This window comes from Pomacea canaliculata, linkage group LG5 (genome assembly GCF_003073045.1).
Source record: "Pomacea canaliculata isolate SZHN2017 linkage group LG5, ASM307304v1, whole genome shotgun sequence".
NCBI lineage: Eukaryota > Metazoa > Mollusca > Gastropoda > Architaenioglossa > Ampullariidae > Pomacea > Pomacea canaliculata.
In genome coordinates this window covers 18,360,536-18,374,365 of record NC_037594.1, presented here as the reverse complement: position 1 = coordinate 18,374,365, position 13,830 = coordinate 18,360,536, and the positions used below count along the sequence as shown (strand labels likewise).

At 39.0% G+C, this 13,830-nt stretch overlaps 1 protein-coding gene across 3 annotated transcripts in view; it reads left to right on the top strand.

Annotated features, from left to right (window-relative positions):
* LOC112564136 (serine/threonine-protein kinase A-Raf-like) overlaps positions 1-13,674 on the top strand; it is a 37,998-nt gene extending 24,324 nt beyond the window's left edge. For all 3 annotated transcript variants that reach the window (XM_025238743.1, XM_025238744.1, XM_025238742.1), the window contains 2 exons: positions 570-704; positions 1,477-13,674. In XM_025238743.1, the coding sequence (XP_025094528.1) occupies positions 570-704; positions 1,477-1,656 (315 nt within the window). In that variant the 3' untranslated portion in view covers positions 1,657-13,674. The remainder of the gene's footprint in view (positions 1-569; positions 705-1,476) is intronic.
* The last annotated feature ends 156 nt before the right edge of the window (positions 13,675-13,830 follow it).

Sequence of the window (13,830 nt, the reverse complement as noted above, 5' to 3'; positions counted from 1 at the left end):
CAACATGTGTGTTCTTGATGTCCCTTAGCTAACTGCTTTCTCCTCTCTCTCTCACACACACACATGTGCTGAATATGTTCCTTCATGAGTGTGATCATGCATTATATAAATCCCATGTTATTATTATTACACATAATACACACACACAGGCTCACCCCTATGAAATGACATTAAAGTCAGTAAACAGATTTTAAAAAAAAAGATATTCCAATGTCATATCATGAACTTTCGTGAAATTTGTTGTGTTGATTTTTGTTTGTAGGGACTGGTATCACATCATATAACATATTTCATGTGCAGAACAATACATTTTACTGAATGTAAAACTTAAAACATATTTCTTTCATGCTTGCATCTCTGCAAGATTGGAATAAGGATCTTAAAATAGACCTTCTATTCAGAAATGGTGGCTGTGATTTAATGTAAGCTAGTAAGTGGAGTGGCTGGTCAAATATTACAGCATGCTGTATTTAACAGTGAGAGTACTGTACATTGATACAGTACATGCAGAATGTTTTAGTACTTGGTTTTTATTGGTATTGTTTCCTTATTTCTGGCTTCTTTGACAGATACTTTTTATGGTGGGGAAAGGATACCTTCGGCCTGATATTTCACATTGTCGTTCAGACACACCCAAACAGTTCAAGCGCCTTATCCAAGACTGTGTTCAATTTGTTCGGGAGGAACGGCCTCTCTTTTGGCAGGTTAGTGCAAGTGAGGATGCAGGTTTGTGTGCAGCCTGAGAGTACGGAAATGGCCATTACTAAGAGCAGAACTCTTCTGAGACCTCAAGTCACATCTCGCTCCCCAGGCAAAATTTAATGTGAAAAACCAACAGTTGTAAGATTCACAGTAAAGCAAATTAACTTCTCTGGTCTGGATGGTGGAAGTGTGCGTGACTAAGAGCAGGAAGGAGGGAATACAAGTGTATATCAGAATGGGTGTATGTGATTAAAGGGGGTTGTTGTAGGGGTGGTGGTGGGATGTGTGTGTTTTATGTACGAATGTAGAAAAAAATAAAAGACTGCTCAGTGAATATCTAACCCAGATGTGTTTGTACTATGACTATTAGGTTACATTTTCTTTCTTAAAGATATTGTTTAAATATCTGTTACTGTTTTTTTTTGTGTGTGTGGAAAAAAAACAACAATTGCTGGCAAACAGTTTACATATAGGCATAAAGTTTGGTTTGGAAGAAAGAGAAAGGCAGTAATGGTTTACCAAAAAAACTGTTGTTACAAGTATGCAACTACATGACACAATCATCACAGGAACTCTAGGTCAGCACTTTTCAAATATCTTCCAGCACTCTCTCCCGATCAGTTTATGTAGGGGCCACTTCAAGTGTCTGTGTGCATGCAGTGGTATGTAGGTGTATGTGTGCCTGAATTGATATGTGAGTGTATGTGTGCTCGCTAGTTAAGCTCTACTTGTGATTGACAGAACTGATCTAATGCCTTTGTTGCTTGTCCCCAGTTGCTGGCCTCCCTGGAGTCGTTGTACATGTCCATCCCCAAGATAAAGCGAAGTCAGTCGGAGCCTGCCATTCACCGCACAGATTCATTTGACTCTGACTTCAAATACATGTGTGCATCTCCCAAGACTCCCATCAATAGTCAGTTCACCAATTTTGTATTCACCGGTGGCATGTACTGAGTCATCCTGCCAATCACCTGTCTTTCATTCTCGCAGAGCAGGCTGTGTCCAGAAGTGATCTGCAGAGATTGTTCGTGTGTCAAGCAACCAAGCAAGCCACAGTGTCTAGAGCTGGGTGTCTGGAAAGTGTGTGAATGGTTCAAAGTGACGATTTGTCTTTTAAGTGTTGTTCTTTGATTGGCGGTGTTGCGCCATGACTTAAAGTTCAAGGGCTGATTACTGTGACACACAATGTATGTATGCACCGGTGTTTCTCTTGAGCCAGATTGTTGATTGCAAGTGAAAAGAACTTTGCATCTCAGCCTGACCTCTCAAGTTATTGATCTGAAAAACATGAATATTAAGTAAATGTGATTTTTTTTAAAGCAACAAAAGTATGTTTTGGTGGCTTTTCGTCCAGTCTGCACGATTTTACTTTGTCCCCTTTGTTGTCTTTGTGTATGTGCAAAAAGAAAAGTCAGCAAGCCATTAAGGTAAAATGACCCTTGCCCGGTAATCTGAAGAAAGGATCATTGCTATTGCATTTTAGCATATACACTGACTTGTGTTGACAAGGCTTTCAGCTTAGAGTGATGACTCGGTTCTGCTTCACATATGTTCATTTCTTGAAGCTCCTTCTATTTCCGTCACAGAAAGAGGCACATCTCAGATTGGTCTCCTGCTGGTGTCACATTGCTAAAAATAGATCGGAGAGAGAGCGAGGGGAGTGCATATTATGTCTTGGGTGCACTTGTAAAGTGTTTGGGTGCACTTGTAAAGTGTTTGGCGGGGTGGGGGGGGAAGTATTCTGAGGTTCAGAGAGATGGGAGAAAAAAGGATTTTGAATATCATTATTAAATGGCAACATACTTCAAATCCATATGCCTCAACTCTTTACAGTTCAGTTGAATATTTATAGTCCAAGAACCACATTTACTTGGTTGTCCAAGAAACTTAACTGTAAAGAGTTAACATGCATGCATCTTGGTTGAGTTAACCATTATAATATAAAGAAACTGCAAAGTTGGATATTTATTCATTATAGTGCGGTGGTGGCATTTGTGTTGTCAGCTAAATGCTGTCTAGTTTCTTTGATTTTTTTTTTTGTTTTGTTTTGGAAGGGGGAAGGATTTGAGAGGTGTAAGCTTTCAGTCTTATCAGAGCAGGATTTGCTCCACACATAAGCCATTGGCCCAAGAAATATACCTTGTCTTTCTTATGTTGTCTGACCTCATTCCATATCTGCGCTAACTGTGATGGTTGAGAATGATGGACATTAGGTAAGCTGCTTGGCCCACACTGGGCCCATTTGTCTTTCTATAGACTGTCCCGACTCACCTCTCCCACCCCAAAATTTCTCTATTGCTCTCTTCCTTATAATTGGAGTTCTGTTGAACTTTTGAGGATCAGAATGTGTCAGCTATCCACGCATGTTATATTTAATCATTTTTACTCTAAAAATATGTAAACAAAACAGGATGAAATCCAGTTGTTTCCTGGGGGGAACCAGTTTTGAATGGAGTTGAATCACTTAACACAGAAACAGGAGCATATTGATTTGAAGATTTGATATGCTTTTCAGAAAAGGTTGGCAACACAAGGACATACTTGAACCAATTTTTTTACTATTTTGAAGCCTGTTTCCAACAACCTTTTCCTTCATCATAAATTATGTTTATTTGCTTCTATGTTTGATCATTGAAATACACTACCTAGAGGACTAGACATCACAGTGATCATACCTTATATATTAACCTGTGTCCTAATAAGTTTTGGGGGAAATGCAAGTGGATATAACTAATTTTGGTAGCGGTCATTGAAGAGGGGAGAAGAGCACATGGCTAGATGTGGCAGCAGACAAGGGCTGCCAATTATGCTTGTTTTATGCTTATTGTGGAGCTGCTGTCTTTGAAGAGGATGGCTCCCAAGTACTTAAAACTGTTTACCTCTTTGAGTTGTAACCTGCTTATGTAGATCTCTGCTTTGCCATTGACAATAACATTGACTTTCGTCAGTGTTCATCTCCATTTCATATGGGTTTGAACATTGGTAAGATCTTCCACTTCTGTGTTAGGTCTTTTGCAAATTACAGGTTACAAATTGACCTTTCGCTGATAAAATGGAAGTGTAGTGGTCATTGAGGGTTTCACACATGATGATCTCTAAGATGTTGAACAACACAGATAGTAGGGGTCACCCTTAGTGTATGCTTACTGTCATGTGAAAGTTTCCCAGCAGTACTGCGCTCGTTGAACTATTATGCAGCTATTAAATAATTTTAAGACCTTCTTCAGTGTGAAATTTTTGCGTCACATGTCAAAATAGTTCCTCAGCAGTGGTACTGATGTAGTAATATAATATTTTTCAGCATGGCTTTTGCTTGGGCAGCTGATTAGGTTAATGGTTCTGTAGTTCTGGCACTGTTTACTAGGATTTGTCTGGGTTTTTTCCTGAAAGGGGTATGATTAAAGATATTGTGTCAATTCTTTGTTCTTGAGAGCATTTGTTGGTTCATCCCTACCTTGCTTATGCAGCCCAGCTGGAATGTTGTCAACATTAGGGGACTTTCCTCCCTTCCGACAGTGCATCACTCTTTTGTCCTCTTCCCATTGTACTGGTAGGTTTTCACTGCTTCTAGTTTGGTTGTTTTAGAGGATGTTAGCATCTGTCTTCAGCTGGAAGTTGTTCAGGTCTTTGCAATATTCAGTCCATTGATTGTGTACAGCAGTTCTTTCTGTGAGAATATTGGCATTGCTGTCTTTGATGAAACAGCTTTGATGACTGAAGTCTTGTGTTGACCTGTTTTGGTGAGGGTCCATAGCAGTTGGTAGGTCTTTCTGCCATCACCCAGTGCCATTCCATCCTCTATGGTTCAGCATTGCCCCTGTTTTCCAGACTTCCCTAGCTGCCTTCATTCTTTTCCTGATGAAACAGCTCACATCTTGGTATGTGGAAGTTCCAGGTTTGTTTTTCCCTTTTCTCTTATTTAGGTCCAACAGCACTGTCTGTGACAGCTAGTTCTATAGTATAACTCAGTTCTAACATTACACTAGAAATAAGTTGTCATGATATATAACGCTTTAGAGAATTTATTCCACTGTAGAATGCAGCAGTTCATTCACTGAAATGATCAATAGTTCCTGAATAGAAAATTTTGAAAATAACTTCATGTTCAGCTGTTGGTCAGCAGCATTTAGGCCTTATTGAAATTTGCATGTCAAGTGTCAGGATGAAGTTAGCATTCAGTGCCACAGGAGATGACATTATTCTTACTGCTTTTTTCCACATGTTAGTTATAGCTGCTTTTTGAAACTTGCCAAACTAATATTTTTGTGTGCATTGCATATTAATTATTTACATGCTTACTAATTATCGTGTTACTATCTATTATCTCCACTTCATGGCTGCAGGAGTTGCAGGGATAGTGCAGCACATGATGGTGTTAGGAGGGCAAAGTTTCTTTATTGCATAAAGTGGTCAACCTTGCAGCTTTTATGAGCTTTTTTAGTCCTTGCTTATTCAGTTCTACAACTCATTTTATCTATGGTCGATACAGGCATTCAAAGGTACACAGTTGAGACAAAGTGTGATTGTTGACCTGTTTAGAGAGAGGGGAAAAAAAGTGTGGACCATTTGATTCATCCAAAAAAAAATCACTTTGGCAGGGATGGGGCTTTCAATCGTAACTATATGAGCTCGGTTTTTTATTTTATCTCCGGTAGACTTAAGTACTAGAACATAAACACATACTTTTCAATACGGGGATTTTGTAGGTGGGTGGGGTTTTATAACTATTACAGAAGAACTAACTTCATGTTAACTTAAAACTCATCAGAATAAAAACTACATGAAGTCCGAATAGAAATGTTCACATTTTTTTAAGTCCTCATTCCATTGAAATTTTATCTCACATGTCTCTGTCTCCTTCCCTGTCAGATGGCCATTTATTTAGCATCTCATAGTTTGCATCACCAGAAATTAAGCTTAGTCTCCTCCAGCTGTGTCCATTTGTAGTCATCTAGTGGTTTCTTCATACAAAATATGCTTTTCTTGTTCTGTGTTCTGCAAAGAGAGAGGAAACGGTGAATGAAAGGAAAGTTCAGTTTTACTTTATTTAATTAATGTTTTTTCTTTGTGACTCACCGAATTCGTGACTTATATCTATGTTTTGAAGCCTACTTATCATTCTTCCTCTGTGTTGGTTGTGTTGGCTGTCAGGCATAGCCTGGGCTGACAGCGGTAAGTGGCTTCTAGCTTCAGCATACAACAGCCCTATTGACACAAAATCATTTCTTTGATTCCCTGTGCAGCAAGACTGCAGAGAAAAGGAAGATGTAATATATATTGATGAGGCAGGAAATGTTCAACTCTGTGCAATAGTAGAGAATGAGCAGTCTGTATGCAGGAATGCATGTGAAAGTGCAGACATGAGTGTATGTGTGCATGCATGTGAATTAGAAACACTGCATGGAGGATTCTTATCGTGCAGTGCTTGAAATGATTTTTATATAGACGCTTTTCGATAGCCTGTTAAAATACATCAGGGGATGATTGGATGTGAAACATGACCATGAAAGGTTTTTGTAATATACACATATATAAATATATCACATTTTGTATATTTTTATGTTTGTAAGTAGGCGTTATAATTTATTGTGTCCCTGCTCTTCTGTGAGGATAGAGGGGAGGCAAGGCACCAGGGTTTCAAATGTATGTCTGCAAATTTTTGTGCATGCACAGCATCCAAAACTTGTGTGAACAAAGGATTCATTTTCCACACTAAAGGCTAATGGCCGCATCGCATATAACAAAATGTGGGTTCTGTTGTGGGCACTTTTGCTTTGATATCAAAAAGTGAAGTCTTGGTAGCCTGAATTGTTGTTTTGTGCCAGGTGTGTTTTAATTGTTCATAGATGTTCTTAAGTAGAGATTCTTGACAACTCGGTGATCTTGTCTTCTGAAGGATGAAATAATTTGTCATTCTCAGCCATTGGCCTGGAAATACCATGATCTGATGAAAAATAGCACAGAGCAAGTTAAGGACGGAGTTATTTATACAGTTTTTTCGTATTTTATACAAGAAAATGAGACAACACACAGAAAAGTGATTTTAAAAAAAAATTTTAATCTTTGATACAATTTTAGTGTAATAGATATGTTGGTCTGGCTTCACATCTTTGCTAAATTTAACCTGCTGTTGTCAGCAGCTGGTGCAATAAGCCAAAGCAATGAGGCGAGTGTTGTTGGACTCAGATGGCATAGAAATCCGTGTAGACATAGGAAGTCAACTTGCTTTGTGAAAGAGCTAGCATTCTCAAATACACTTGTTTGACCAAAGAAAAGACAGTGTATTCAGTGGGGTTTTTTCTCCTCTATTATTTTTTCTTCTATTACAAATATTTAATATATAATTATCATTTTCTGATCTTTTTTTAATTTGGGCTTAATAAACCTTAAACTCTTTTTTTCTTGAAAAAATGAAGCGAGGTCTTGACCTCTCTCTTTGGGTCTTGTAAACAGAACATGATATTTTGCTAAGATTTTTTAAATTGGTATCTTTAACTTTAGGTAAAGATACTCATAATTTTGCACTCTTTAACTTCAAACCTGCTCATAATTTGGCACTTTGTAGACCTGTTTACCCCTACAGAATCATTTGGGAAATTATCTGTATTGTGAGAATTATGGCTGAGACCAAAATTATAGAAGTTTTTTTTTGCTTTATTTTTTGCTATTTTCCTCTTGAGATCATCTGTTTATTTTGTACTGTTTTCAAATAGCTTTCAAACTCTATGTTGTCCACTTACTAGCTCTATTTTCTGCTGTAGAAATTGGTGAAGCATTTGTACTAGAAACTACAACTTGTCATCATCCTCAAGGGTTTTAACAAAACAATGGAAGGAGATGTTGTGAGGCAGTGTCTGTAAATGTTTCGAAGTTCAATCAATTTAGCAAGTGCTGCTAATCTCATCCTAAGTTGATCAAAGGCTCATGAAGTTCTAGGGAGTTGATTGGTTGCAGGTTTGATGGTAGTGGTGATGGTGGCTTGATGGCCTAATAAAGAAATCAGGGCTAAATAATACGTTAATATTTTTGTGAGAGTAATCAGCTGCTTTCATATGTTAAAATAACAGCTATCTCAACAACCTTACTAAGTAAAATTATTTCAGAAAGGGTTAGACAACAGCACCTTGAAGTATTTGTCCTTGGCTTAAAAATTCATCTGATTAAAAAAGGTTTTCCCTCCTTTTTTCTGCATCATGATAATGACTTTTTAAAAATGACAAGTGCTTGAGTGTTTCAGATTTGGATCAGCAAGAAAACTTAACTCCTCCTTACCCACTATCTGGAAGCATGGCTAAACATTCCTTGCATCACCTGAAAATCTAAAATGTTTTTTCTTAGATATAATGTTAGGAAAGTATCAGGCCTGTTTGGTATCAATAAACAATGGGAAAAAAATGACCATAGCTTTGAAACAATTTAACCACAATTTGAAGAGTGAGGTGAAAGATTTGAACAGCAAAGTTTTCTCCCTTGATTTAGTGTCTACAAGAAACATAACCTGGCATTAACCTCCTCTCTTCTTGTTTTTAAAGGAGTTATTTGTGTTCCTAAAGCCTTTCAGTCCCAGCTAAGTAGCTGATGTGCTGCTTTTTGTGATGTTTCCTTGTCTCTCAGCATTGGATTGGAAAGTGCTGGAGAGTTTTTGTGATCATTTGACATCTAACCATTGTTGATGTCACAACTTTCTTCACTTTGCCTGTCCAGCTGTCCTACTTTTCACACTCCTTGGCCAAGGCAGTCTAAGGGTACAAGGGTTAAGTACTTGTCACCAGTACAGTGAGAATCTTGGGTTCAGTTCTCACCTCTCAGCTGCCTGTTGTACCAGGTTATAAGCCTTAGTTGCTGGCTTTGCATCAAACACCAGTCCCCACATCCTCCACATTTTGCCTCTTACATTCTTCAAGGTCGTCAAATGTGTCAATTCTCATCCAGATTGTAATGACTTCTGTTTGGATGCTTGCTATTTCCACTGCAGGTCAGGCTAGATGTAATCTCATCTTTCAAGCTCCAGCATCCTGCAAACTTGAAAAAAAATGAGAAGAGTGTTTCTGCTTGAGAAGTGTTGCTGTTCATGCTCAGCCCACTGATGTTCTGCCTGGGAACGCATCATTGCTGGTTGATGACAACACAGGCTGCCAAACAATGGCCAGTATTGCTGGTGCAATATTCTACAGGAAATGAAGTGTGTTTGTGTTTTAATCAGCTTATGGGCTTATGGGTCTTTTTCTGATTTTTAAAAATGATCTTTCACCCTATTCCATTTCTTGAAAGTAATGTCAACAATTTGCACTAGAGGTGGGTTTTTATAAATATTAGTGAGGAGTGAGAAGGGATGTGCTTTGTGGGTGCAAAGATGCTGGATAGTTTGAATTGATCATTTTGTTGCCAGTCCATAAGTTTTTAGAAGCTGACAACAGTAGTAGGTTGAAGGATTTCAATCCAAGTTTTTCATTTATTTTTTTTTAAGCTAACCCTGTCCCTATTGTGTTAAGCTAATGCAAATTCATTTCATTGCAAGCAGAAACTTTTCATCCCATAGTGCGATGTCAACAAACCTGTCTTTGCTGCCTCATGGTTTGTTTCTGAAGTCATAGCAATTTTTTTTCTCTCCCACTCTGGTTGCCTCATAAGGCAAAGCTACAATAGCATTAGAGTTTGCTTTTCACCTGTGTTTAGATTTACCATCACAGTTCCCAGAAATTTGTTGCTGATACAAGAACAAGTAAATGCAACAAAACATGTTTCCAACAGCAAAGGCCAACAAGAGAACTTCCTGCAGCACCTTTGCTTAAAGCATGCTCAAGTAGTGTGATTCTGTTGTCAAGTTGTTTTTGTTTGTATTAGCCTCAGGAACGATTTATGGGGAGAGCTGTAGATAGGTACTCACCTAAGGCCTATTGTGTGGTTCAGTTCATTTCCTGTCCACTGTGATATAATCTGTATTTTATGGTGCATGTGTTTATGTGCACTTGTGGCCACAGGCTGGGGATATAGTCCTCTTCTTGGAGGGCTTAGAACAATGCAGTTGTTTCTGTACGTAATGCCTGGTCACGTTACCCTGGTTTTGTACATACTATGCTGTGTGAATATGTATTATAAACAAGACATCTTGACATGGGCAAGTCACACTGTATGTTTGTTAGTCTGTCCTGATGATGTATTGAATATTTAACGAGCTGAGTGTGGCTCAAATCATGACACAAATTGAGACCCAAAGTTCTGGACGTGCAAATTTGTAAAGACTTATTGATGGTCTCTCTGTTTTCCTGTTGCCCTGCCACTCCTCTTGTTTCTGTCTTCTCTCACACCTGATGTATTTCTTGTCCACGGGTTTAACTTAAAGATGAGCATGAATGTTTTGCCTTAACTTATTGTACATTTTGTTTCTTCTTTTTTGAGTGGGCACAGTTACCCCTGAATCATTGTGAGGCTTTGTAAAGAAGCCCTGATGGGGAAAGTGGGGAAGGGGAACTCAAAGAATTGCTTTTCTGCAGCAGATCTTATGTCTTCTACCTGCTTGCCCTTCCATTGCATTAGTCACTGACTCCTTCACCTGACCTTTCATCATCTTTACCTGACCATTATTATTTGCCATTCCCTCCATTTCTTTGATCTGTCTGCTGCAGTCATGTGGTGCAGTGGTTAGCGCCTGTCACCAGTACAGTGAGGATTGGTTGTCCTTGGTTCAGATCTCATCTTGGGTACAGTGTTCTTTCTTTGCAAATGACATCTATTTATAAGACTGGCTGCTTTGCCGCAATATGTAGCCTGGGTTGCTGGCTCAGCATAAAACATCAGTTCCCTCACCCTCCTTACTCTGTCATGTGCACCAGTTCACCCCATCAGCTTTACAAGAGCAGTCCTAAAAGCTTTTAGTTATTGTTACCACGCATGTCACACAACACACCCTCTGCTACCTTCACTGCAGTTCTTGCCACCTTATTCAGCTTCTGTCATCATGGCAGTCCTGTCACTAACACCTTCACAGCTTCTGTCATCCTCACGTCCTGTCACTCGGCAGCTGCCAGGACCTTCACTACTGCTGACTGTTGTCCTTGGGACTTGTTCTCCCATCCTTCCAACCAACCCTTCACCTTTCCCGATCTTCTCCCATCAACACTTTATGTTCACTGGGTATTTCTACATCTGGAATTTACAAATGGTTGTGGGGATTGAGCAGGTAGAGAAGAGAAATCTAAATAACCTTTGTGGGCTTGTATGGAGCATGTTGACCCAGCCTGTTACATTACCCTAGCGGCATAAGTCTGCTACCCGCAGATAATGGCTAAAACCCTGAGTTATGGACTTACCAGCCAGTAAGCTACTGGAGGCACCCTTCTGGTAACTTTCTGCTTTGTACGATAAATAAGTGAGACGTGACTAGTTTAACGGAATGAACACAGCATTTTTCTAGACTTGACAAGTAAACACATGAACAGATATAATGGTGCAGAGGTGTTGGGTACAGCCAGCTTTTATTGAATTCAAAATCTGAGGGTAGCAGACACCATCAAACAAAAAAAGTGAATTTCACAATCAGCATCGTACTCTTCAGTTCCCCCTCACACACACACCCCCTTGGCTTTTTTGTTTCTGAATGAAAATAAATCAGTATTTTTGTCTTCTAAAACTTGTTTGAGGAACATCATTTTGTCAGAATGAATAAATTCTACTTTCCACAGCTTCTTGATTGCTTTTTTGATTTGTTAATATTTGTTTTCGTTGTAGGTTTCAAGCATCACCCTTTAAATGAAGTATGCATGCACATTGGCACCCTTTTGGGGGAAATCTTGCTGATCAGTTAGGTAAGTTCATCTGTTTAGTGGCTCAGGACACTGGAGATGGCTTTCCTATTGGATTAACACAGCCAGACCCAAGTTTGGGCAGTTTTACCCATTGAGTAAATACAAGTCTTGGAGGCTCTCTGCCTCTCTTCATAGGATGTGGTTTGCGAAGGGGCCTACTCAGTGATATAGAAGATAGCGTGAAGAAATATGACAACCAGTATTGTCTGTGCTGCTAGCACAACGTGGGAATTCATGAAGATAATATATAGTGCAAGGATTCCTCTCCTTTTCTGCTCAAATAAAAATGCGATGGATATCTACACATCATCCTCAACCATTACATATCCCTTTCGGCTTGAAGGAGAAGCAGCCGAGGATTCAAACATTACTTGCTTGATGAGAAGGTGAAGCGAATAATAAACTTAAGTTCTATTTCCATTTCACCAAATTTTGTAGACAAAGCCCTGCGTCCTGGAGGCCTAGCAGTCAGCTGAACTGCTAATATTTTATAAGCATTTTCACTCACTGCTGGATTAACTTGCAGGACTCTGTGCACCCAGCCCCTGGTGACTCCGTTCCCAAAAGGAGCCATAGGTGTAGGCCTACCAGATATCCAGACTTCTTTGTAAACCTTTTGTAAGGCCCAGAGAACAGTGGAATTTCTTATTTATTCATCCATTCACTCCTTGACTGGTACCAGCTGATGACCAGATTTGTTGGTCCACTGGTACTAGTTGTTGGGGAGAACCGGATAGATGCAGTAGTTGACAAGTAGCACTTGTTTTCAGTGTGGTAAGGAAGTCCTGCATGGTGTGGCCAGTTTTTTCTTTTTTCCCTTTTGCCAGCCAGTTCTTTTTTCTGTGTCCAAGGAACTGTGAAAGACGGTCAATATCATGCCAGGTCATATGGCTAAGCTAGATCAGATTGAACTGCTTTGCTGTTGCCAGGAGTTCTTAGTAGGTTGTCAGCCTTAGGTTATTTTATGTAGACATTCATAGCAATATTCGCAGGCATTTAGTCTTCAACACCTACATTCTTTTTTCTGTATCAACAGTTTATTGCCTCACATCTGTACAGCAGGATGAGACTTATACAGTGCTAGTTAATTTGATGGTATTGCTGCACCAACTTCTGTTCTAGCCTAGTCTAGCCTTTGTTTCTACCATTGAAAAAAAAGTACAATGAGGCATCCAAAGTTCCAGTCCAAAAAAAAAAGTGATCTGACTCAAGCTCACAGCCCTCTGCTGCTTATTTACTGCTTTATGCATTGTTCCATCAATGTACAACTCACCCCTTCCTCTGAATGGCAAACTGAAACTCAAACTTATGTTTTCCATTTATTTTATAATCCATTCTGTCCAAGCAAGTCAGAATCAGTTATTTTGTGTTCAGTGAGGTGGTAGACCACTTACTATCTGGTTCATTTCTAGTAAGATCTGAAATTCGAGGTTCTAAGATGTTAGCATTTTAATTAAAAGAAAATTATCAGAGTTAGTTCTTAACTGGTACTGATTTCTAAGAAAATCTCATTGTCTCAATGATCTCCATGTCTTGTTGCTTTTCTCATGTTTCTCAAAGGATCCAAGGCGTATAAATTTTGATGATTTCTGTATCACCAGCAGCATGCTGTATTCTCACAAGCAATGAAGCAATTTGTGTTCCCAAGCGGGTTTCATATTGTGCTTGGCCAGAACTTGGGGGAGGGGTGCAAGAATAATATGAAGATGAGCTGCGTGCAATTATGAGATGGAAAAACTGTTTTCACATGGGAATTTTTATACATGGGAAATCTTTGCCGCCTATTTATTGAGCCTATGGTCTTCATACATTACCCTATGTTCAGCGTCTTGCAACCTTTTTTGTTTCATGAATTTTAAACTTTAAAGCTTTTTTATTTTTGCGTTTGTGAAGAAGAGGGGAGGGGATTTTGCTGTATTTAATTGCCTACATTTGTAGGTTTCTGTTTGCCAGTATGTGGGTGCTACAGAAGTTGGTCGGGTGTTTTTTTTATTTTAAATTGGCTTGTTTTCTGTTTGGAAAATGGTTGCACTGTGTATTGTTAACTGAACGAGAGGTAGAGAGAGAAAGGGACTTTATTTTTAAGCATCAGATGTGAAATGAAAGTGTTGTCAAATGTTCCCATCTTATAAACTTATAAACCACCAATAAAGATGATGTAACATCCGTTGTGGAGGAGAGAGTGTTTATGTGTGATAATTGGTTCAAGAAGATTCAAAATCAAGATTTTGTGGCAGCAAATTAAGACCAAGAGTTGACTGAACATACAGATAATCAAGGTCAGCTGCACTGAAGAAAACTGGACAACGCATGTTAGCTCGCT